Source organism: Enhydra lutris, unplaced genomic scaffold (genome assembly GCF_002288905.1).
Source record: "Enhydra lutris kenyoni isolate GAN:26980312 unplaced genomic scaffold, ASM228890v2 scaffoldscaffold38, whole genome shotgun sequence".
NCBI classification, from domain to species: domain Eukaryota; kingdom Metazoa; phylum Chordata; class Mammalia; order Carnivora; family Mustelidae; genus Enhydra; species Enhydra lutris.
In genome coordinates, this window is record NW_019154122.1 from 19,514,034 (window position 1) to 19,537,474 (window position 23,441).

The 23,441-nt window shown below is 57.9% G+C and overlaps 1 protein-coding gene across 2 annotated transcripts; it reads right to left on the reverse strand.

Annotated features, from left to right (window-relative positions):
- Positions 1–18: 18 nt before the first annotated feature.
- LOC111154659 (ATPase family, AAA domain containing 3A) lies at positions 19–22,621 on the reverse strand. 2 transcript variants are annotated; one of them, XM_022514447.1, is made up of 16 exons: positions 22,334–22,621; positions 17,661–17,737; positions 16,868–16,969; positions 16,480–16,539; positions 14,925–14,994; positions 14,438–14,603; positions 14,151–14,220; positions 11,759–11,914; positions 10,685–10,741; positions 10,355–10,480; positions 10,025–10,149; positions 9,493–9,544; positions 9,108–9,178; positions 8,191–8,358; positions 6,741–6,849; positions 19–275 (listed from the first exon to the last, which is right to left on the reverse strand). In XM_022514447.1, the coding sequence occupies exons 1-16, from the start codon at positions 22,533–22,535 to the stop codon at positions 111–113; spliced, it is 1,776 nt and encodes a 591-aa protein (XP_022370155.1). In that variant the 5' UTR covers positions 22,536–22,621; the 3' UTR covers positions 19–110. The 2 variants fall into 2 exon arrangements, 1 of the variants encoding a protein (XP_022370155.1); XR_002641096.1 differs by lacking the exon at positions 19–275 and adding an exon at positions 7,474–7,627 and having other exon boundaries at positions 6,787–6,849.
- Positions 22,622–23,441: the final 820 nt, after the last annotated feature.

Consider the following 23,441-nt stretch of genomic DNA (forward strand, 5'->3'; position numbering starts at 1 on the left):
AGCGGGGGGGGGGGGGGGGGGGGGGGCAGGTCCATTCCGACACGGAGGGGAGGGCTTCTTCCTGGCAAAGCCACCCGACCAGTGCGGCTGCCGGGGCGTCCAGGCCCGGCTCACTGAGCCTGTGTGCTTGGGAGCGGGGGCTGGTCATCCTTAGGCCTGACTCCCTCCACTTTCAGCCACTGCATCTTCTGCTGGTGCTGCTGGATGGCGTCCTGGACCCGCACATCCATCATGGCCTCTGTGAGGACCCCGTCCTCCGAGGCATACGCCATGGCCTGGCAGGGAAAGACAGCACTGATGCGGGGCACATGGAGGGGCTACCCACAGGGGAAAAGGGTCCCCCAGCCCAGACTTTCAGCCCCTGGGTGCCACCAGCGACCGGGAACCACCCGCCCTGCAGGACAGGGCCAGACCCAGGGATGAGGCAGCCTGGCTGGCCCACCTGTGAGCTTGCCTCTTGGGAGATGCCCTCAGAAGCTGAAGGCCTCCTGGGGGGTGGCGGTCAAGACTGGGACGCTGAGTCCGCTAAGAGGAGTGCTGGCCCGTACCCTCTACCACAGGCGCGTGCCAGTCTCGGGAGGGGCGTGGCCCCCCAGCAGGACACACACATTCAGCACGCCAGCGGCACATGCTTGGCTCCCCGTGTGTGCAGGAGCGAGCTTGTGAGGGAACCCGCAGCCATGGCAGCCACCATCCCTGCAATGCCCTGGCCCTGCCCACGTCCCCGGTTGGCACGAGTGCTATGTTCTCGCATCACTGAGTTTCTCAATGACTTTCTAAAAATATCAGGTCTGAGGCCAGCTGTCAAGAAGCAGCTCATGCCCCCAGCACAGACCTGGAAGACCCTCATAGAGAGCAGAGCTACCCTCCGGGCCAGGACACACATGACAGAACCACCACACACCATTTGGGGAGGCAGGTCTGACACTGAGGGGAGGACAGGACCCCTAGGAAGAGAGCTCCCCAGGAGGCCCCAGCAATTCTAGCTCGGTCACAGAGTATCCCACCAGGCCCAACTGCCCTGAACGCTGAGCACCCGAAGCAGCTGGAAGCTTCCCTGGTGGGAAGGTACAGGGAGGAGCCCTTTCCAGAATCCCGGAGCAACTGAGCCAACATGTCTGCCCAAGGGGGCCAGGACCCCCACTGAGAGATGGCTGGACCGAGCGATGGGCTTCCAGCTAAATGAGGAAAAGGGGAAACCAGTCACTTTACCATGGACAAACCCGGCGGGCATCACCTTAACCAGGTCAACATCCCTGTGATGTTGCACGGACGTCACATGTCCCCTGTCTGGATGTGACCCGAAGGGCACCTCATCTCTGGGGTCTTCTCCCCAAACCCACAATCTCTGTCTAACTGTGAGAAAAACTTCAGTAGGACAGTCTCTGTAACACCTGACCAGCACTCGTCAAAACCACCAGGATCATCAGAAACAAAAGACATCTGGGAACTGTCACAGCCCCAAGGACCCCAAGTAGAGATGGCAGCTGAAGAAGGGGGACTCTGGAGGGGGCCCTGGAAAAGATCAAGTCCAAGGTGGAGGCCACCGTGACAAGGCAAATGTGCCTCACGAGAGGAGTCACAGCACCGTGCGGAGGCTCCTCACCATCCTCACGACCGTCTTCCGAGCCTGAAGTTACAGGAAATGTCACTTAAAGAAAAAAGGCAAGCCCTGGACTCAAGGGCTTCGCCGGTGAATCCTGCCTGACACTTAAAACACTGGTCCTTCTCAAGTGCCAAAAAACTGGAGAGGAAGGAATACGAATTCGATTCTGAAGCCAGCATAACCTTGACAGTAAAAGCAGACAGAAACCCCACAATGAAACCACAGACCAATACCCTCCTGATGTTAATGCAAAATTCTTCAATAAAATACTTGCAAACCACATTCAGTACCATGTTGAGGGAATTATACCCCGTGGCCAGGTGGGATTTACTCCTGGGAAGCACTCATGATGCCCACAGAAAAAACTAACCACCCTGATGCACCACGTTAATAGAACGAAGGACCAAAAACACGCGACCACCTCAACAGCTGCAGAAAACGCAGCTGGCAAAACTCTGCACCCTTTCCTGGTAAAAACACTCAGTAAGCTAGGAATGGAGGGAAATTTCCTTAATGTTCTAAAGGTCATTTGTGAACAACCCACGCAAATATATTACCCAGGGTGAAAGACTGACAGCTTTCCTCTAAGGTCAGGAACAAGTCACAGACAGCCACTCTCACCACTTCATGTGACACAGAAGTAGAAGTCCTGCCCAGAGCAATTAGGCAAGAAAAAGAAATAAAAGGGACCCAAATGGGAAGGAAAGAATAAAATTATCTGTTTGAAGATAATACATGCTTATATGTAGTAAACCCTAAAGATTCCCGCAAAAGTTAAAACAAATAAACTCGGGGCGCCTGGGTTGCTCAGTGGATTAAGTGTCTGACTCTTGATCTCAGCTCAGGTCTTGATCTCAGGGTTGTGAGTAAAAAATAAAACTAATAAGCGAATTCAGCAAATTTGCAGGATACAAAATTAACACACAAAAACCATTTGTGTTTTGTGTCACCTGGGGGGGCTCAGTCAGTTAAGCATCTGCCTTTGGCTCAAGTTGTGATCCCAGGGTGTTGGGATCGAGTCCCACATTGGGCTCCCTGCTCAGCGGGGACTCTGCTTCTCCCTCTCCCTCTGCCCACCCCCGCCACTCATGTACTTGCTCTTGCTCCTGCTCATTCTCTCAAACAAATGAAATCTTAAAAAACAAAACAAACAAACAAACAAAAACCAAAAAAGAATCACACCTAAATGTAAGACCTCAAATTACAAAGCTACTAAAAGAAAACAGGAGAAGGATTTAGTGGTAACTTCTTGGCTCTGGCACTGAAAGTCTAGGTGACAAACAAAACTGACAAATTGGACTATGTCAAAATTAAAACCTTTGTGGGGGCGCCTGGGTGGCTCAGTGGGTGAAACCTCTGCCTTCAGCTCAGGTCATGATCTCAGGGTCCTGGGATCGAGCCCCGCATCAGGCTCTCTGTTCAGTGGGGAGCCTGCTTCCCTCTCTCTTCCTGTCTCTATCTCTACTTGTGATTTCTCTCTCTCTCTGTCAAATAAATAAAATATTAAAAAAAAATTAAAACCTTTTGTGCATCAAAATCCTTAAAAGAACAAAGTGGGGGGGCCGCTCAGCTGGCTGCCAGTGGAGCGCGCAACTCCTGACCTCTGGCTGGTGAGTTTGAGCCCCATGTTGAGTGTAGGCAGTACTCAAAAATAAAATCTTAAACCCTCTGTGCATCAAAGGACATTATCAACCAAATAAAGAGTAAAAAAGCAACTCATTGAAGGGCAGGAAATATCTGTAAATCACATAATAAATGGTTAGTATCCACAATACATAAAGAACTCAACAAAAAACAACCTGATTCAAAAATGGGCAAAGGACATGAACAGACATCTCTCCAGGAAAACATACATGGCCAGGAAGCACACAAGATGCCCACATCACAACCATCAGGGAAATGCAATCCAAGTGACCATAAGCGGTCACCTTACATCCGCTAGGACAGCAACGGCTACTATCCAAACAACAGAAAAGAACGAGTGTTGATGAGCGGGCCAGAAACCAGCTGTGCGCACGTCTGGTGGGAACGTACAGTGTGCAACCGCTGTAGGAAACAGCATAGCAGCTCCTCAACATGAAAGATAGTATTTTGCTTTAAAGATTTTATTTATTTATTTGACAAAGAAAGATCACAAGCAGGCAGAGATGCAGGCAGAGAGGGAGAAGCAGGCTCCCCGCCGAGCAGAGAGTCCAATGCGGGGCTCAATCCCAGGACCCTGAGATCATGACCTGAGCCGAAGGCAGAGGCTTCACCAATGAGCCCCTGGGCGCCCCGGAAGATGGTATTATCACATGATCCAGTAATCTCCCTTCTGGGTGCGTACTCAAAGGAATGAAGAATGGGGTTTCAGAGATACCAGGACACCCAAAGTTAACAGGGGCATTATTCACAACAGCCGCCCAAATGTCCTTGTCAGTGGATAAATAGATTCGCAAAATGAAATATAACCACAAGGAATTACGATTCTGTCTTTAAAAGGAAAGAAATGCTGGCACGTGGTACCACACGGATGGACCTTAAGGACATGATGTTGACTGAAGTCAGCCACAAAAGGACAAATGCCGCTGGTTCAGCTCACACGCACCGTCTAGGGGAGTCTCCTTCACAGAAAGTGGAAGGGCAGGTGCCGGGAAATGGGGAGGGGGCAGGAGGGTTAGCGTTTCACAGGACGGCACTGCAGCCTGGGAAGATGGACATGTCCTGGGGACAGATGGCTGTGACGGCCACACAACAATGTGAATGTACTTAATGCCACTAAGCTGTGGGCCTAAAAATGGTTAAAATGGTAAACTTTGCTTGAAGAGTAATAGCAATGACACAGTGAATTGCCACAACAGAGAGCTAAGAGACCAACCTCCGTCGTGAAGCCGCCACGCAGGCCGTATGGGCTTCAGGGAACAAGTGCCTGGGCCCACCCTGCAGTCCAGCCCAGGAGGGGCAGGGAGGCCAGCGCAAGCCCAACCACCTCTGGGCACCTGACAGTACAAAGAGAGGGAGACCACATTCCTCCCGAGGGGGGACACCGACGCACTCTGGTCCCTCCTCTCTGGACCTCACACTCCTCTCCCATAAGCACGACAGGGCTGAATGACACACCTCAGGCTGGGCCATCTGGTCAGTGACAGGATAACCCCGGTGGAGGGACAGACCCTCCAGGGAGAACACCCCACGGGCTCCGGAGGTCTAGTTACTGCCTCCCGCACTAATACCGTGTCTGACAATCACTAGCTCTCCATCCACCAGGCCTGTGGCAGACCTGTCACCTGATCTGGGCAGGTGACATATGATGTGGACAGAAAGGAGGTGTGCTGGTTCTAGGTGGAAACATCGAGAACCAGGGCGTGGTTTGCTGTCAGGGACTGAATGTGTCCCCAGATTCATATTCATAGGGTGAAGCCCTGACCCCCCAGTGCAGCTGTTGGGGCCGACAAGGAAGACGTTAACAGCAGAGGAGATCGTGAGAAGTGGGGGCCGATCCCATAGGACTAGTGTCCTTACGCATTAGAGCTCCGTTTCTGCCACACAAGGAGGACAAAGCCAGAAAATCACCAACTGAAAGGCAGGAAGGGCCCACCATCAGAGCCCCGTGCTGGCACCCTGATCTGGGACTTCCTGCCTTCAAACCTTAGAAAATGAATGTCTGTGTTCGGGTGGCCTGGGCCGTGGAACTGTCAGAGCAGCCCCAGCCGACACGTAGCGATCCTCTCCTCTGCTGGTTACAGAAACAGAGTCACCCTCGTGAGGCCTGGGTCCTGAGTTAAGGATGACCTAGAGCCGCCCAGCTGGTCCACAATGGGAAGTAGTTCAGCCTCTGCAGCCGCTGGAGCAGCACAGCCAGCTCCCGTCAGAGTCTCACTCTAACCCAGTCCCCGGGGTACCCAAGCTACCATGCTCCGGTCAGAGTAGACGTCTCACTAACAAACACATGCTCACTTAGAAGCACCATGGAGGGGCACCTGGATGGCTCAGTGGGTTGGGGCCTCTGCCTTTGGCTTGGGTCATGGTCTCGGGGTCCTGGGATCGAGCCTCGCATCGGGCTCTCTGCTTGGCGGGGAGCCTGCTTCCCCCATTCTCTCTGCCTGCCTCTCTGCCTATTTGCGATCTCTGTCAAATAAATAAATGAAATCTTTAAAAAAAAAAAAAAAAGCACCATGGAATTTCCAGTGGTTGGACATCAGGCAGCCTTGGAAGATCTGGGCGCAGGCCCCACAGAGGCAGTGACCCCGACACGAAGGGCTGGCCATAGACAGGAGCCACTCAGCAGCCCCCACCTGACAGGGCTTTTCTCTCCTCAGCAATAACCGACCTGCAAATGCTTCCTGGATGCCTGCACCCAGGGCTCCTGGGGGACAACGGGCTCCCCTCCCTGGGGGTTGGGGGGGCCCTGTGGACACTGCAGGAGGAAAACAGGAGGCATTGGGAATGACAAGAACCACTCTGGGCCGTGTGCCCTGGGTCACAACACGAGGATAAAGTCAGCCTAACTCGTGTGCTCTACACTGCCCTCAAGACCCCATGGCAAAGCCGACCGTGCACAGAGCAGACAGCCCTCCGGACCGATGGTCTACATCTGGCAAAGACCTGGGAAGGAGATGCCTAACCCCTTATCAGACCAGGTTCACTTCTTGGTTCCTCATCTCATTTGCCCTCTGATGAGCCCACAGACAGCTCACAGGATGCTCCATGTGGCCCTGTGGACCCCTATCCCTTACCAACTACAGAATCGCCTGCCCCAAATGTGCTAGGCCCCTGCTAGGGACAGACTCCAGTGGTACCTGAGACGTCAAGCATGGGCCTGTGGGACCTTGATGCCTGTATGACACTTGGTTCATTTCCAGGAAACCCCACGTGATTTCAGAGCCCTACCTGACCTGCAACAAAACCACACTGAAAAGGACGTAGACCGTAACATACAAAGCCAGTGACACCTCTCCACGCCCTCCTGCGGTGGGGCAGAAGCAGGCGGCGGCCACAAAGCAGGACAGGGCATGACATCTGTGTGCAGAAAATCCGTTGACAGAAACACCCTGGGGGGGTGGGGGGGCAGAGGCCAGCACTGGCTCCCTTCGAATGCCTTATCATTTCCCACCTGGTCAAGCTCACACCCGTAGGGCCCACATCCCCAGCTCACCTGCCAAGCCACAGCGAGCTGGGAGATCTCCCGGCCGGACATGCCCTCCGTCAGGTGTGCGATCTCCGAACACTTCTTCCCGTAGTCAAACTGAGCAAGCTTCAAGCGCCTGTGAAGGAGAAATTCCCGTGTGATGTCCTGGAACCCAAGGAACCCAAGACCAGACCAGAGATCTAGGAGGGCCCCTTGGCTCCCACACGAAAGGAGGACTGGGATATCCGCCAGGAGCAGGAACCCGTACTAGAAACCCCCACATCCGAACGCCCCAACTTCTAAAGAGCCAAACTCTGCCTTCATGTCTGCTCTTCATTCCAGGGCTACCAGTTCTGCCCTTCTGGCCCCGCTAGGAACCTCTCTTCCTTCGGGAGCCCAGGTGCCGGCGCAGGGGCTTGTGGGGACAGCAGTGCGGGAGGCGCGCTGCGGCAGCTGCGGGGCTGGTCGGGATGAGCACGAGCGGAGGGGCTCCTGCAGCCTCACGCCCGGCTCCACCACAGGACCGGGGGGCAGGGACCACGTCCTTCTCGCACCACCCCGGTGCCCAGAGGGCACAGCCGCTGGAACCTGTCAGGGGTGAGCTGCTGGCAAGTGTGGAATCAGACAGAGGAAAGCAGACATTTCAGGTCTGCGCGGGTTCACTCCTGTCAATCACACGCTGAGCCCCCTTTCCAAACAGGTCCAGCTAAAGACCCGGGAGAGGCAGTCACTCACGGGAAAAGAGACCTCAGACACTCACACCGCAACCGGTGTCTGGACCGCAATCAGGCTAGAAAGGGCCACCAGGAGGCTGGGCGGTACTGGCGCCGGCCAGGTGCGAGGGAGCAGAGGCCCGGGGGTGAGACGCAAGGGCTCAGGCCGCAGAGGGACAGCACAGGCAGGCAAAGCCCGTCCTAGAACGAAAGACGGCTCTCGCCACCACCAGCGACAGCAGGGATTCAGGTCAGTGCTGCTGCAAGGTCTGGCTCCCCGGAGATGGTTAAAAATAGAGCAGCCTCTCCTATCTGGAGCACTCCGGACGGAGCAACGAGCGAGGGCGGCCCAGACAGAATATGGAGGGCTCCCCCATCGCCGGGTGACTTTTGCAGAACAGGGACCTTGGTGTGTGCTGGCGAAGGGCCCCGGGCTCCCCAGAGTCCGGGTGAGCAGTGAACAAGGGCGAGTCCACCTCCAAGATTGCCACGACCACCTCAGACCGGCCGAGGCCTGGCAACCAGCATCACAGGCCCTCGCTCTCCAGGGCCCGACTGCAGCCAGGGTCCCTCAAGAGCCCCGACCGTCACAAGACTTCACACAGCAGAAAAGCACGGAGATGCTGGTCTGTGATGACAGGGCACAGGGTCCGACACGGGGGCCAGCCGGCGAGCACACCTGACCCCCGCTGCAACCCCAGGGTTAGGACGGGGTGCAGCACCTGGGCGGGGCCCCGTGGCACTCGAGCCATTGGGATACTTACTGCTTTCCCTCTGTGGCCGGCTTCAGAACGTGCTTGTGGAAGTACAGCCTCACCAGGCGCTCCCGCTCCTCCCGCTGCGGCAGGCCGAAGTGGACCATCTCGTCAATGCGGTCATTGACGGCCCAGTCGAACTGCTCAGGTTGGTTGCTGGCCAGGACCAGCATGAACCTGAAGCCAGCAGACAGCGGGGGCTAAGGGGCTGGCTGACCCGGGTGCTTGCCCCCAAGGTAGGGAGCCTCTTAAACCCACACAGGACACTTTTCTAGAAGAATCTATTCAGCGGCCTTTTAACCCAAAAAACCAGCAATGCCTAGCACTGCCCTTTGCCACCCACCCATCCATCGAACATTGCTCTGCTGACCGATGGCCCAGCCTGATGGGGTGGCCATTTAAGCTTCGCCGTGTGGAGAACAGGGACCCCACGGCCAGAGACTGACCTCAGCCCCGCACCAGCCCGAGCCGCGCACGGGGTCCGCGGTTCAGCCAGTTCAGCAGAAGGGCCAACTCAGCAGGAACCTGGGCCAGACGCCCAAGAGGTCTGAGCAGGGGCGAGGGTCTCTGAAGGCAAGAGCCGTGCCAGACAAGGGGGAAGCATATGACCAGGTGGCCCCACAGCTGACTGCAGGGCGAGGTGCCCCCTGGTGACCAGTGGGCCCCCTCAACAACACAGGAGAGCAAGAGTAGGGGATTCGGAAGGAACAAGCCCCTTCCCAGAGCAACCTGTGCCCTCGACAGCCGGCCGTAGGCTGACCACCTGGGCAGCTCGCCGAGGAGGGCGACCAGCAATGCCAAGCACGGCGACTGTGGGCAACGACTGGCACCTGGCTCTGAGACCCCCTGCACCCTGACCAGCCCGGCCCCGCAGCAGGAGCCTCAGTTTCCCCGCAAAGCGGCTGTGCGCCACAGGCGGCCCTCACTTGCTGCTGTGCTGTCCCGTCCGGTGCAGGAAGGCATTCAGGGTGGCCCTGAGGTCCTCGCTGATTCTCTCCTGCAGAGAAAGTCCTGCTGTCAGCGGGGAGGCCGCCGCGTGGAGGCAAACAAAGGCCCCGCTCCAGCCCTCCGGGAGCCGCGCACTAAACATCACTTCAGAAGCTGCTGAAGACGCCACAGGACCAACTCCTGCTTTTCACACCACACTTATGAAGAAAGTGCGGCTGAGGAGCGGGTTGGGGTCAGACTTCATCCTGAGCAACCGGTGACCTCCCCATAAAGCCCAAACATGGCCAACGGACACCACTCCTGACCACACACCTACGGCCGGCCGGGCCCAGCAGGCCAGACGGAAGCTTCCAGAATACTCACAGTCGCTCGCTTCCTGAGAAAAGCGTCCGCTTCATCCACGAAGAGCAGGAGGCTGGGGCGGGGAAAGGACGGACGAGAACTGGTGAGGGCTGCCCAGCAGAGCACGCTCCAGCGGAACTCCGTTTCAGGAACCCGACGCGCCTGCGACCTCAGCAGTGGCTGGGGACCCCGGACCCGACAGAGGCACGCCCAGTCCAGTGCTGCAGGGAAGCGACTGGCTTGTGCCAAACACCCTAATGTGGCACAAGTATCGGGGCCGGCAGCTTCCCATCTTCCACGGGTTAAAAAACAGAAGCACCAAGAGGCTCCTGTGACGAGCACGAGCTGCCAGTCTGTTCTCAGGGTGAGTTTCTCCCTCGGACTCCCGCCCCCAGAGTATTCCAGCTCTGTGTACAACCAGAGACAGGCTGCAGGGAAAGTCACTGACTCCCCCACTGCTCACCCCTCCCAGCGGGCGCTCCGGGGGCCGCCGGGAACCCAGGCCAGGAAAGCACATGCACGCGGGGGGCCATCCCAGAGGGGCCCGGCTCACCCTCGCCGGCTGGTATTGGCCCAGTCGAAGACCTTGTGCATGGCAGTCACACCGTCCCGCCCCATGGGGGCCACATCCCCGCCAGTCATGATGGCATAGTCCATGCCCGAGTGCAGCGCGAGTTTCTAGGTGAGAAAGGGGCCGGGGGGGGGGGGGGGGCGAAGCCTGTTTACTCTCCTCCCCTTCGAAGCCCACACGCACTGAGCTCGGCCCCTACCACCAGGTACGGCTAGGATGCCGCTGGCCTCCCCTGCACAGCCCGTCCCTGAGGGCCACAGCAGCAGCCGAGGCCCACGGCGCCCCACCCACCTGTGCGGCGCATGCCCTCACCTTGGCAAACAGGGTCTTGCCAGTCCCGGGGGGCCCGTACACCAGAATGTTCCTGTACAGGCTGTGGTTCTTCTTGGTGTTCCTCGTTGCTATAGCAATGTCCCGCACACGGGCCTCCAGGCTGGGCTGCCAGGGGACACGGCAGGTTGGGGGGTACTCGGCTGCCAGTGTGCTCCTCCTGAGCGCCCGGAGCAGCCCCAAAGCTGGCTCAGCCCAGGCATTCTACTTCAGGAAGGAAAAGCAGCCCCAGCCTGTAGGAGAGCTCTATAGGCAGAAGGGTACCTCCCACCCCAAAGCCCACCACAGCCCTGGACGGGCAGCAGCACTTACACTGAGGACGACGCCCTCCAGTGCGTCCTGAGGGTTACTGAGGAGCCGCCTGCTGACCTGTGGGCGGGAGGGGGTAACACAAAACACAGGGACAGTAAACTCATCAGCAGAGCCCACAACACGACAGGCACGGAGCGCCAGGAGCAGCCTGACCGCCACACAGAGACTGCCGTGGAGCACACTCCAGGCCACACGTGCCTGGGCCCTGCTCCCGCTCTGGAAGGGTGGCCTATGACACTGCCTGTGCTACTGGGCTGAGCCACTTACAGAGAGCGCGAGCAAGTATGCGGCATGGAACCCGACAGGGGGCTTGATCCCATGGCAAGGAGATCACGAGCTTCGGTGAAATCAAGAGCCACGTGCTTAGCCAAAGGAGCCACCCAGGAACCCCTTCAGATTCTTTATCGATTTTGGGGTGCCTGGGGGCACTCAATTAAGCATCTGCCTTTGGCTTGGCTCATGATCCCAGGGTACTGGGATCGAGCCCTTCGTTCGGCTTCTTGCTCAGTGAGGAGCCTGCTTCTCCCTCTGCTCCTACATACCCCCCACCCCAGCTCATGCACTCTCTTCCTCAAATAAAATCTTAAAAAAATGAAGAAAAAAGATTCTTTACGGATCCTAATTTTTTCAGTTACCCACAGTGATCACTATGGAGATCTAGCCACAGCCCGTGGGAGGATATGCAACAGGAACGACATCAAGCAGTAGGAGGCCTGGCTCCCCTTGAGAAAGGGAGCTCACAGCGTGCAACTTCCAGCGACTTCTCACAGGACAATGGCACACAGGAGCCCCAGGATTTTGTAAACAACCCAAAATCTGCCCAGGGACAATCACACCAACAGATCCCCAGAGGTGACCGAGTGGATATGGTGAGGGTCTCCCCAGTGCGGACGTGACAGGCTCCCAGAACAGCGCCAAGAAGGAAAAAGCCACAGTCAAATCCAACGTGCTGGAGAGAACAGACGGTATTTAGGTAATGAGGGGAAATGAAGACACACGTTCACAATCCAGCTGAAATGCCACAAAGAACTGGTCAGGACACGCAACTGCAGTGAGAAACGGGCCCGCACTTACCTGCACGGGGTGCCTCAGGGCCTCTAGCACCGTGATACGAGACGTCTCCCTCACCAGGGACGGCTTCCCCAGCCGGGCCTCAATGTACCGTCCGGCAACAGATGTGGCGTTCTTGGCAGAGTAGACTCCGACGGCCAGCAGCGTCAGCCCAGCCACCTGGAGTGGGGGAGTGGGAGGGCAGGCAGAGCCCGCCCATCCCGCACCGAGCCGTCAGCAAGTGGCACTGTGCCCTCTGCTCACCCCATCCCATGCAAGGCGACGCAAGGGTCCCACAGCAGCATCCCAGCTGGTGCTCAGTTTCGCATGAGCACAGGTATTTCCAGATGGGCAAGATATCAAAAAGCTTATCATGAACACCCTTTCTAAGAAAGCTACTGCAGGATGCACTCCAGGAACTCCAAGACTAGGGAAGCTTCCAGGTGACAGCCCCAGCTGTGAAGAGACAGAGACCCCAAGGCTCACGGGAGGTAGACCGAATGCTGTGGTGGGAGCACAATCACGGGACACGGGACCAAGAGCTACAAGAGGTTCCTGGAAAGTATGCCGACACCTGGAAACAAAACTGAAATGTCTTCCTTACAAGAGAAACAGCCTCGCCACTGCAGGAGGAAGCAAGGTTCCAGGAGACCAGGTGGGAACTACAATAATAGGAACAAGGGTCCAAGAGGCCTGTGGCAGGGTGGCTGGGACGGGGCCGGCCTCAAGGCAGCTAGCAGCTCGTGAATACAGCAACCTCCAGCAACCACCCCCAGGTGCGTCTCCCCCGCTTGCTGGGAAGGTACACGCTGGATCCGTGAGCAGCTGATCCAACAAGAAGGATGGCCAAGGGGCATTTCCTGCTCAGCCTGTCCTGTGCCCAATTCCCTGCTGAGGAGCTCTGTCAGGGGGCAGGGCCGGGACTGACTGCCACCCCACCACGCAGCCCTGGTCAAGCTTCCAGACTGAAGATGGACGTTAGAGATTCAAGGGCAAACACAGATGTTTAGAACAGCTGGAAAAATCTGAGTGCACGGGGTGCTCAGACCACAGGAGCAGTCAGAATGCCCTTAATTCACCTTAAAACACTCCAGGGAGAGGGGTTGGTGGTACCTGGGTGGCTTGGTTGGTAGAGAGTCTGCCCTGGGCTCAGGTCGTGACCTCAGGGTCCTGGGATCAGCCCCGCACCTGGCCCTCTGCTCAGCAGGGAGCCCGCTTCTCCCTCTCCTTCTGCCCCTCCCCTCCCCCACTTTGCACTCTCTCCCTCAAATAAATAAATCACATCTTTTTTTTAAGATTTTGCTTATTTATTTGACACAGGAGACCGCACACAAGCCGAGGGAACAGGAGAGGGAAAAGCAGGCTTCCTGCTGAACAGAGAGCCCGATATGGGCTCAATCCCAGGACCCTGGGATCCAGACCTGAGCCGAAGGCAGAGGCTTAACGACTGAGCCACCCAGGCGCCCCTAAATAAATCAAATCTTAGGGGAAAAAAAAGGCAGCAACCTCACTAGCTGCAGGTTTCCTTAATTGGTGTCCTGCCCTCCCTGGACAGTCCACCCCGCTCTCCTTGAGGCACAGCCTGACCGCCCCCGCTGCCCTTCACCGTCTCCAGAACGAGGCCAGAACTACGTCCAAAGCAGGGCACTTGCAGGACGGGCTTGGGAAGCCAGGATGCCGGGACACAGGCGCACAGGACACTCCTGGTAAGCCAGGCTACTTGTTAGGGCCTCACTACCATGGGAGCGGATGCCAAGTCACACCATGTGGCCCAGAGCAGTGCCTGGCGCAAGGCCGACAGCAGAAGGCCTTGCGGAGTCGGGGGCTCTCTGGGAACCTGCCCTGGCTGACGCCCTCCCCACTGCCCTGAGTGCTGACCAGCCACGCGGCATGGGGCACAGACCACAGGGCCTGAGGACAAGTGCCTGGAGTCCTACGGCCTCGCTGGCTGCCCTCTGCTTCCCACTAGAGGGTGGGAGCCCTCACAGGAGCACGGTTTAGAGGGGTTCACAGCCACATCTCCGGTGCCCCTGGAGCTCTAGCTGGGCCCCACCCTTGAGGTTGCCAGGCAGACTTCCAGTTACGCTTTCCAAAGGGCAGCGCTTCTAAGAAGAGGTAAACCAGAGCTCTGGCTTCAGATCTGGCTTCTAGATCTTGCAGCCCAACGGTTAAAAGCCTAACCCCAACGCCAACAGCGAAATGCTGGCCGTGCCCCACACCCCGGGGCTGTACCACGTCCTGTTTTCACAGGAAGGGGCTGGAGGGAAGGGCAGCGGCAAAGGCTTACACCTTGGCCCTGCCTGGCCTCCCCCAGTCGGGTGTGAGGTCCCTTTCACTGCTGGGAGGAGGCAGGGACGGGACCCAACAGTGACTGTGACACAGGCCATAAGCAGGAAGACACAGCAGGGGTGTTTACCGTGGCTGTCACTTTGTCCCAGTCTGTCACAAAGGCACGGAATCCTTCACCAAGCAGGGCGCCCGCTGTCCTGTAGAGGAAGCAGCTATGTGACAAGGGATCTAGGCCCCTGGCTGGAGAAAACGGCAAGGGCAATGAAGGTCAGCCCTGAAGGTCAGCACACGGGAAGACCCGCTGAGAGCCTGCCTCCCACCAATGTACCAACTGAGGGCCTCCTGGCCCAGGTGAAAGGCCAGATAACATCGGCCACAGGGCTCTGCCACGGGCCTCTGGGGCCTGTGACTCACCTGATGGACTCCAGGATGGTCTGGCGGTGCTCAGCAGCCTTCAGGCGGATCTGCTCACGAATAATGTCTGCGTTTTCCCGCTCGGCCTTGGCCCGGGCCCGGGCCTCTGCCTCCACACGCAGCATTTCGTTCTTGTGCCGCAGTTCCATCTCCCGTTCCACGGTGGCTGCCCAGGGAAAGGGCAGGGAGAGGGTGTTCAGCCCACGGCCCCCTAATCCTCCCAGAGCGGCTCAGGCAACTCTCCTCCCCAGAGGGAGGTGACGCCGGTCAGATGCTGGGGGAATGCCTGGCTTGCCGAGCTTCTGCTATGCGGCCCCAACCAGAGAACGGAGAGCCCCTAGGAGGCCCTACCAGAGTCTCGAAATGTTGCTTGGGGATCCAAGTGCCTGAAGCATCATACGTCCATGCTTACAGGCTGCTTTCCCCAGTAGCCGTTCTCCAGCCTAGGGCAGCTCCAAGGACACAGCCCCCACAAGCCCAGCTCTACCTCGCCGCATGGCCTCCTGCTTCTGCACCGACTCTTCCTGCTTCCGTAAATTCTCCTCATTGAGAAGTTGCTGAGAAGAAGCCACAGGGAAAAGGGAAGACTTTCAAAATTAGGAAACTAACCTGGGGTGCCTGGGTAGCTCAACCGGTTGAGCTTGGTTTTGGCTCAGGTCATGATCTCAGGGTCATGGGATGGAGCCCTGCGTGGGGCTCGGTGCTCAGCAGGGAGCCTGCCTGTCTTTCTCCTCCTCCCTCTGCCTCCCCACCCCTGCTCAGGCACTCACTCTCTCTCATTAAAATAAATAACTAAAACCTTAAATAATATATTAAAAATGATCAGGAATCAATCTAAAAGCTGAGCAGCCTCCACCTGTGGGGACACTTAAGCTGCCCCGGGGTCTGCAAGCCTCTCTGGGAATGACGGCCCGGGGCCTACACACTCCACAGCCCTCAGAGGCAGGTCTGAACCCCACATAGGACATGTGCACATGTGCATGGGGGGTGGGGTGGTGCAGGAGCCCTTGCCTCTAGCACAGGTCCGCCACAGGACAGGCCTCTGGGCACCCTAGGCCAGACAAACATCTGTCCTCAGAACACTGTCTTTCCCTGTGAAATTTACTTTTAGGAGGAAAAAAAATTTTTTTAAAGATTTTATTTATTTATTTAACAAAGAGACACCAAGAGAAGGAACACAAGCAGTGGGAATGGGAGAGGGAGAAGCAGGCTTCCCATAGAGCAGGGAGCCCGATGCAGGGCTCGATCCCAGAACCCTGGGATCATGACCTGAGCCAAAGGCAGACGCTTAACGACTGAGCCACCCAGGGGCCCCCACATGTGCCTCCTTCATCTCCATTGCCCATCCCACCCCTCTCCCCACACCTCTGTCCAAGGACCCTCAGTTTGTTCCCTATCATTAGGAGTCTCTTATGGTTTGTTTCCTTCCCTCCTTTGCTTTTCACCCTTCCCCTATGTTCATCTGTTATGTTTCTTAAATCCCACATACGAGGGGCGCCTGGGTGGCTCAGTGGGTGAAGCCTCTTATTTCAGCCCAGGTCATGATCTCAGGGTCCTGGGATCGAGCCCCACATCTGGCTCTCTGCTCCTTGGGGAGCCTGCTTCTCCCTCTCTCTCTGCCTGCCTCTCTGCCTACTTGTGATCTCTGTCAAATAAATAAATAACATCTTTAAAAAAAAAAATTCCACACACGAATGAAATCAGGTTGTCTTGCTCTGACTGACTTTTTTTGCTTAACGTTACATACCCTAGCTCCATCCAAACCGTAGCAAACGGGAGGATTTCTTTCTCTTGAAGGCTGAGTTTCCTTGTGACATCCTGACAGGTACCAGCATTTCGAAGCCACCCCTACCATGCCCTTGTCACAGCCGGGTTCCCAGGTTCTCACCTGGAAGAACCTCACCACAGCCAGAGCCTGGAGGCCGTGTCTCCTGTGTGTGCGCGTCCCTGGGACCCAGCACCTACTGCTGGTAGAACAGCGCTGAATTCCGGCCCACCAGCTGCCCCCGAAGACGCCCTCGGCGCGGACAGAGGCGGCTCACCTGCTGCTTCAGCTGGTCCTCGTGGCGCTGTCGGGCCAGCCTGTCTTGGTACTGGGCCCTCTAGGGAGGGAGAGGGCAGCGTGAATACGGCTCAGCCGCAAAAGCTGGTGGACGGCCTGAAACCAACATCTGAATCCAGACTTTCCTGGGTGCTGGGCCCTCAGATAAGCCACCCACCCCTACCTGCTGTGAGCGAGCACACACGCTTGAGACACGTGTGCTCCCCGTCACGCTCAGCACTGGCGGACCCGTGGGCTTTCGATGTTTGCACACGGTCTTCCCAGAGCCTCGATGGGCGACAGACCCACACTGAATGTGGGGACCATGGCATGCCCCAGCAGCGCCCCACCCCGGTCACCCTGTGGCTGTGTGGCCCTGCGGTCCTTACGGCCTGGTGCTGCCGCGTCTCCTCGCTCAGAGTCTTCCTCCTCTCTTCCGCCTGCACGCGGATCTGTTCGCTCTTCAGCTGTTCCACGGCGGCCTCGTACTCCTACAGAATGTTCCAGCGGCTGCAAGCCCAGAGCTGCTAGGGCCTCCCTCTCAGGACTCTGAGCTCAGGGCTCACTGCCTCAACAACCCTCTCCTGTGTGGGCTCCAAAGGGGCTGGACAGGAGCAGGAGAGGCACCCAGAAGACACCTCCTGGACCAGCACCCCGCACGCCCGTAGGCTCCCAGCCGCGTGGGCACCACGGGCCAGGACCACCTGGCCCCACAGGTAGTGAAGTGCCAGGAGAACGGATAGGTTTGGGCCCCAAAGAAGCAAGGGCATCCAGGAGACCTGCTTCCCCAGTTTCCGTGGCTTATGTCCCATGCTCACTTGTGGACCACGCTTTCCAACAGCCAACGACGGGCCAGAGCCTGTGCCGTTCCCACGCCTGCCGCGTGCTCAGCATAATGGTCCCGCCAGATGCAGACGGACCAGGTGAGAACGTGCCTTGGGGAGACCAGACGGTGCTCCCCACAGCAGCCCTTCCGGGCAGGGCGGCTGCAAGCGTTCGGGCGACAAACCCAGCGCGCCTTGGCCTCTTCCTGTTTCCCTCTCAAGCACCAGCACAAAGGCAAATCCAAGCCCGAGATGCCTGAGGAACCCGCCCGGGCCCCACCGCCCACGTGCACTTTCTCCTTCCAGCCTCCCTGCCCACGGGGCGAGGCGTCCTCCGGGCAGCACACCCACTGCCCACCTTGAGCTTGGTCTGCTGCTCCAGCTGCAGTGTCTGCTCCTGCATCTGCGCCAGACTCAGGGCCTCCTTGGCGTGTCCTGGGGGAGATAGGGACAGAGTGGGTGTCACGACGCTGGCACACCAGGCAAGCGTCCCAGTGTGCCGGGGCTTTCAGGGAGACCACAGCTCACCTCAACCGCAACACGCCTGTGCCCACCCTCACTCCCGCGATCTTGCTTGGTGACTCCCCCACCCCAGGGCCACTGTCCCCTTCTCATCCGCTGTGTCCGCTCCCCCCCTCCACGGAAAGCCCTGCATGCGAGACCTCGCGCCCCCTCCAGCTGTCACGTCCCGGAGGGCTATTAGAAAGGTTGCCCCACGCGAGCTGAGAGGAGGGTCAACGGGACAGTCCCATTCTGGTTAAATAAAAAAGCAGCCTGTGGCTAGAGTATCTTATTTTTCGTGCTAAGTAGTTTCTCTTAAGTCTCCAATACCTATCGTTATCGACCCCATACCAGACACAGGTGCGTAGCACAATCAACATGAAGGAAACAGTGAAGTTACAACTACACCAACGCGCAGTGAAGGCTCTTCACAGACCTCGTGAACACGTGATTTATCAATGTCTTCTGTACTTTTTTTTTTTAAGATTTTATTTATTTGTCAACAGGGAGAGAGAGAGAGAGTGCGTGCGCCCAAGCAGGAGGAGCACCAGGCAGCCCAACGCAGGACTCAATCCCAAGACCCTGGGATCATGACCTGAGCCTTCCAGGCATCCCTTATCTGTGTATTTTATTCATAAGGTGCAATTCGTATCCATCAATATTGGGTATTCTGGAAAAAAACTAAGTTCTGGTCCTCTCCTAACCAAAAAACCCATGCATCTGGCTTCTCAAGTATTTCGGTGAGGACACAATTCTCCCATACGTGAGACTTTACTGTAAAAAATGTTCTACTATATGACAGCACGGAAAGTAACTGGGAACCCCTGGGAACCCAGCTCCCTGACCAAACAATGCACCTGGTTTTCTCCCTTTGTGTACCAAGCATCTACCCTTCCACCCCAGACCCACAATCCAGTTTTTGAAGCCTTTGAAGTATGCTGCGGACCCCAGTGCCCATCGTCCCCAAACCGCAGCAAACACGTCAGGAGCTAGAGCAGACTTCTGCGCACAGGGCTGTCAGCGCCCGCACAGGCGGACGTGGATGTGGCGGGAGCTGCCGTGTTTGGAGGGTCTGCTAGGGCAGGGCAGGAAACGAGAACACACTGCCTGCGCCTGGGAAGGCCCTTCCGAGCCGGTCCAGAGCGGGCTGACACAGCCTCCCACCCTCCACTGCAAGGCTCTTCCCTGGGTGTCTGGTGATCGGAGGCACAGGATCCCGGGGGACCCGCCCCTGAGGAGAGGTGGCACAAAGGCACCGGGGTCCCATATCCTGCACCATAAAATTGGGAAGCCACAAAGCCAAGCCTTGAACAGACCACAGAAGACCCTTTAACATAAACATCTGAGCAGGAGGGCATGAGAGCACAACCGAGCTCACCCTGGTGCAGCAGACAGGAACGTGGGCGCCTCAGGCCAACAACGCGGAGACCGGGTCCCAGCTGCCCTTTCCACCACCCCATGACCTTTGGCCAGCCAGGCTAACCTCACCTGCATACGAGGCAATCAGAGATCCCTCAGCCGCTGCCTCTCGAAAGAGGGAAAGGAGAGAGCAAGTACCTGAGCACAGGGCCTGGCACACGCCCGGCTCATCACAAGCTCTGACCTCACACTACCAACGACCATTCACCGCCTCGAGACCATCCTGTGAGAGGAGCTGCGCCTTCCAAAGCATCCCCGTAGCGCCTCCTACAGGCAAGGGGCTCTTTTATACACCCCTTTCATGGAGTGGACAGGCACACGGACAGGAGCACTCCGGGATCTCAAGGCCAAATGTGCTTCTCTGGCCTCCAAGGAAGGCTAGAGACCTAGGGGACGAGGGAGCGTCAGGCTGGGCCCAAAGGACAGAGCAGGTGGTCATACTACAAGGAGCTGCTGACGGCATCTTGGTTTGCTTGGAGACAGCAGTGAGGTCAACAAACAGGCTCAGCCCAACCAGGAAGGCACTGCCGCCTGTGAGCTGCGAGTACCAAAAAGACAGGTTTTGCAGAGCGGCTACTTTTTTTTTTAAGGATTTTGTTTATTTATTTGACAGAGAGATCACAAGTAGGCAGACAGGCAGGCAGAGAGAGAGAGGGAAGCAGGCTCCCCGCTGAGCAGAGAGCCCGATGCGGGGCTCGATCCCAGGACCCTGAGAGCATGACCTGAGCCGAAGGCAGAGGCTTAACCCACTGAGCCACCCAGGCGCCCCTGGAGAGCAGTTATTGAGCAGAGAGGCAAGAGGCACCCTGGGAAGAATGGCTTGGGGACAGAAAGAGGGTGGCACACCAGAGCAAAAACCTCTCCCACTGACCAGCAGTCAGGCCAGGAAGGCTTACAGGAACAGAATAACGTACAGGGACGCCTGGCTAGCTCAGTGGGAGGAGCATGTGACTCCTGATCTTGGGGTTTTATGTCTGAACCCTAAGTTGGGTGTAGACATGACTTAAAAAGTAAAAAAAAAGGGGCGCCTGGGTGGCTCAGTGGGTTAAGCCGCTGCCTTCGGCTCGGGTCATGATCTCAGGGTCCTGGGATCGAGTCCCGCATCGGGCTCTCTGCTCAGCAGGGAGCCTGCTTCCCTCTCTCTCTCTCTCTCTCTGCCTGCCTCTCCCTCTTCTTGTGATCTCTCTCTCTGTCAAATAAATAAATAAAATCTTTAAAAAAAAAAAAAAAGTAAAAAAAAAAAGGGGGGAGGGCACCTGGGTGGCTCAGTATGTTGGGGCCTTTGCCTTCAGCTCAGGTCATCATCCTAGGGTCCTGGGATTGAGCCCCGCATTGGGCTCTCTGCTCTGTGGGGAGCCTGCTTCTCCCTCTTCCTCTGCTGCTCTCCCTGCTTGTGCCAGGACTGCCTGAACTTGCTCTGTCAAATAAAGTCTTATCTTAAAAAAAAAAACAAAACCAAAAACAAAACACCGGATGTAGAGACTGATGGGGGACCATACCTCCTCTACAGTGTCCCCTGGGGACAGCTGGAGAATATCCTGGGGGAGGAGCTCTCGGGCAGCTGGTACCAGAGACGTGGCAGCTGTTCAGAGTCACGATCAGATGAGGAAGAGAGGCCCCTGACCTGCCTCCCCTCAGGCACACTCAAGGCTATTCACAAAGGCCCCTATAACTGCAAGGGTTTGGGGACAGTATGATTCAGCTTCCATAAGTGGGAAAACTCTGAAATTCTCTGCAGGACTGAGTGGATAAAATGTCACAGTAGCTGGGGCAGAAAGGTGCCCCCCCAAAAGGCGTTAACAAGAAACTGGATCACATGTCAAAACTCTGTCATTATCCGAGAGGCCCTGGTGCCCAGCCCAACCACATACTGAAATTATCCAGGCAGGCCTCAGGAAACAGGCCCAAATATCCAAATGTTTTTAATGTCCCCAGGGGACCTGAGGGCCAGGCACCCTTGCACCAGAATGTTCCTGCAGTCCCCTGGGGAAGGGCAGGGACGGAACCACAAAGTGACAAGCCTCTCCGTCCTTAAACAGATAGACTCTCCCTTACACCTGTTTATAACACGGCTTCTTTATACAGCCTCCTTTGAAAAGCAGCATCTCTGCTCAAGCAATAATTTGAGAACTGTATTCTTTCTATCAGTATTTATTTGGTGCCTTTTACATCCCAGGTTCTCACACACTCGGACTACGTCCCAGGACAAATCACTAAGCCAAGGGGCGCCTGGGTGGCTCAGTGAGTTGGGCCACTGCCTTCGGCTCGGGTCATGATCTCGGGGTCCTGGGATCGAGTCCCGCATCGGGCTCTCTGCTCAGTAGGGAGCCTGCTTCCCTCTCTCTCTCTCTCTGCCTGCCTCTGTCTGCTGTGATCTCTCTCTGTCAAATAGATAAATAAAATCTTTAAAAAAAAAAAATCACTAAGCCAACAGGAGAAAAGAAAATTGGGAGGAAAGGACAGAGGTTTAGTGAAGGTCCCGCCGATGACCGTGCCTTGAGGGCCCTGAGTCAGGAAGGAAGGCTACCAGGAGGGGCCAGGACATACTGACCTGCGTTGCACTACAGACCCCTCCCATCTGAACGCTCATGCTTTCCAGTAACAAGCACAAATCTGCTTTCTTTTCCACGAAACCAATGGCCCTCAACCGTACTTCCCTGCCCAAGCGGAGGACTGTCACCCGCACCACACTCCGACCGGATCTGGCCAAGGCTCCGGCCACGTGGAGGCAGCAGCAGGCGCGAGGAGCTCCCCTCCGCGACAGTCACTTAAGCCCAGGCTCCAGGCCCGGCAGTTGCTGCCTGTGGCCTCTGAAAGTTCGATCTGCACCAGCTTTCTCACTGGGGGACGCTCGGAAGGCGCCAGGGCTGCTGGTACCCCCGGCGTCCCCGCACGCACGGTGGCTCCGGCCAGGTTTATTCCCGTAGGCCGGGTTCTTCGCCGGGCAAGTGGGACTGCAGCCAGCCGCCTACCACTCGGACGGCCAGGGAGTCCAATGCGCCCCAGGACCGGGCATGCCCGGGGGCTCGGTGGACCGGCTCTCCGTGGAAGAACCCCGAGCTCCCCGGGCCCCCACCCCAGCCCGGGCCCCACCCTCGCCGCCGCACTCACGCGAATGCTCCAGCTCTCGCGCCGCCTTGGCTGCGCGCTCCAGGCCCGTGGGGTCAAAGTTGCTCCATTTGTCCTTGGGCGCCTGCCGATCCCCCGCGCCGCGGTCCCCGCCGCCTTCCGCCCCAGGCTGAGCGGGCGGCAGAGACAGCGGCGGCCCCGCGCCTTCGCCCTTGGGGCCCTTGATCCCGAAGAGCCACGACATGGCGCGAGACCGCCACGCGCCGCGGCACCCGCGGGGAGCCCAAGCCGAACTGTAGCGCGGGGAGCCGAGCAGCCTCCACGCGCCGCGAGCCGGCGGTCAGAGGTCCCGCGCAGGCGCAACAACGCCTCTTCCTCCCAGGCGACGGAAGCGCATTAGGGACCCGAACCGTGCGGCCTTCGGATTGGCCGGGGGTGACGTGACGCCACCGGCGTCCTCGCCAGGACTGCCTGAACTTGCTCCGGGGGCGGGCCGTCGAGGGGCGGGCCGAAGCGCCTAGTTACGGGGACCGATCAAGGACAAAATCGACGGCTTGGGTGCATGAGCGCCCTGGTTTACGTCGGTTCCCGGTCCGGCGTCGGTTCTGTGTCCGCGCGCGGTGGGCTCCCGCAGAATCCCGACGAGGCGGACGGAGGTGCGGGTGCCGGCGAGCCGAGGCGGGGCGTACGCGAGGCCTCGAAGCCAGGGCGGTAGGCCCCGACGGAGGGAGCGGCCGCCGGAGGAGAGGCTGCCGAAAGAGGCTGATCCGTGAGGGAGGATCCACCCGGCCGGGCGCGGGGATGCCGGGGCCCCCGGAGGCTGGAGGCCAAGCTCGGTGGGTCTGGGCGCTCGCGCACGGAGCGGGCGCTGAATGGGACGTTCGGAGGGGGCCCGCGGTCCCTGCCAGTGCCCGGCAGCCTCAGGAGGTTCACGCGCCGGCCGGAGGTCGAGCTCTCCTCGGCCTCCTCCCGGGTATCTCAGACCCCAGCGGCCCCTGCTCGTGCGCTCCGGCTCCCAACGCGAGGGAGGCCGACTCAACCCCGGAAGTGTGGAGACGCAGAGCAGCCCACCCCCGGTCCGCCAGGAGAGCGCCCTTGCTGGAGGAGGGGTCCTGGCTGGGGGGCACCAGCAAGGGCCACGTGCCTGGTT

Coding starts and splice junctions, on each gene's coding strand:
- LOC111154659 (XM_022514447.1), bottom strand. CDS start 22,535: ATGTCGTGGCTCTTCGGGATCAAGGGCCCCAAGGGCGAAGGCGCGGGG. Junction 16,970..17,660: donor AGCAGCAGACCAAGCTCAAG/GTGGGCAGTGGG, acceptor AACATTCTGTAG/GAGTACGAGGCCGCCGTGGA. Junction 10,481..10,684: donor TGGAGGGCGTCGTCCTCAGT/GTAAGTGCTGCT, acceptor GTCCCCTGGCAG/CCCAGCCTGGAGGCCCGTGT.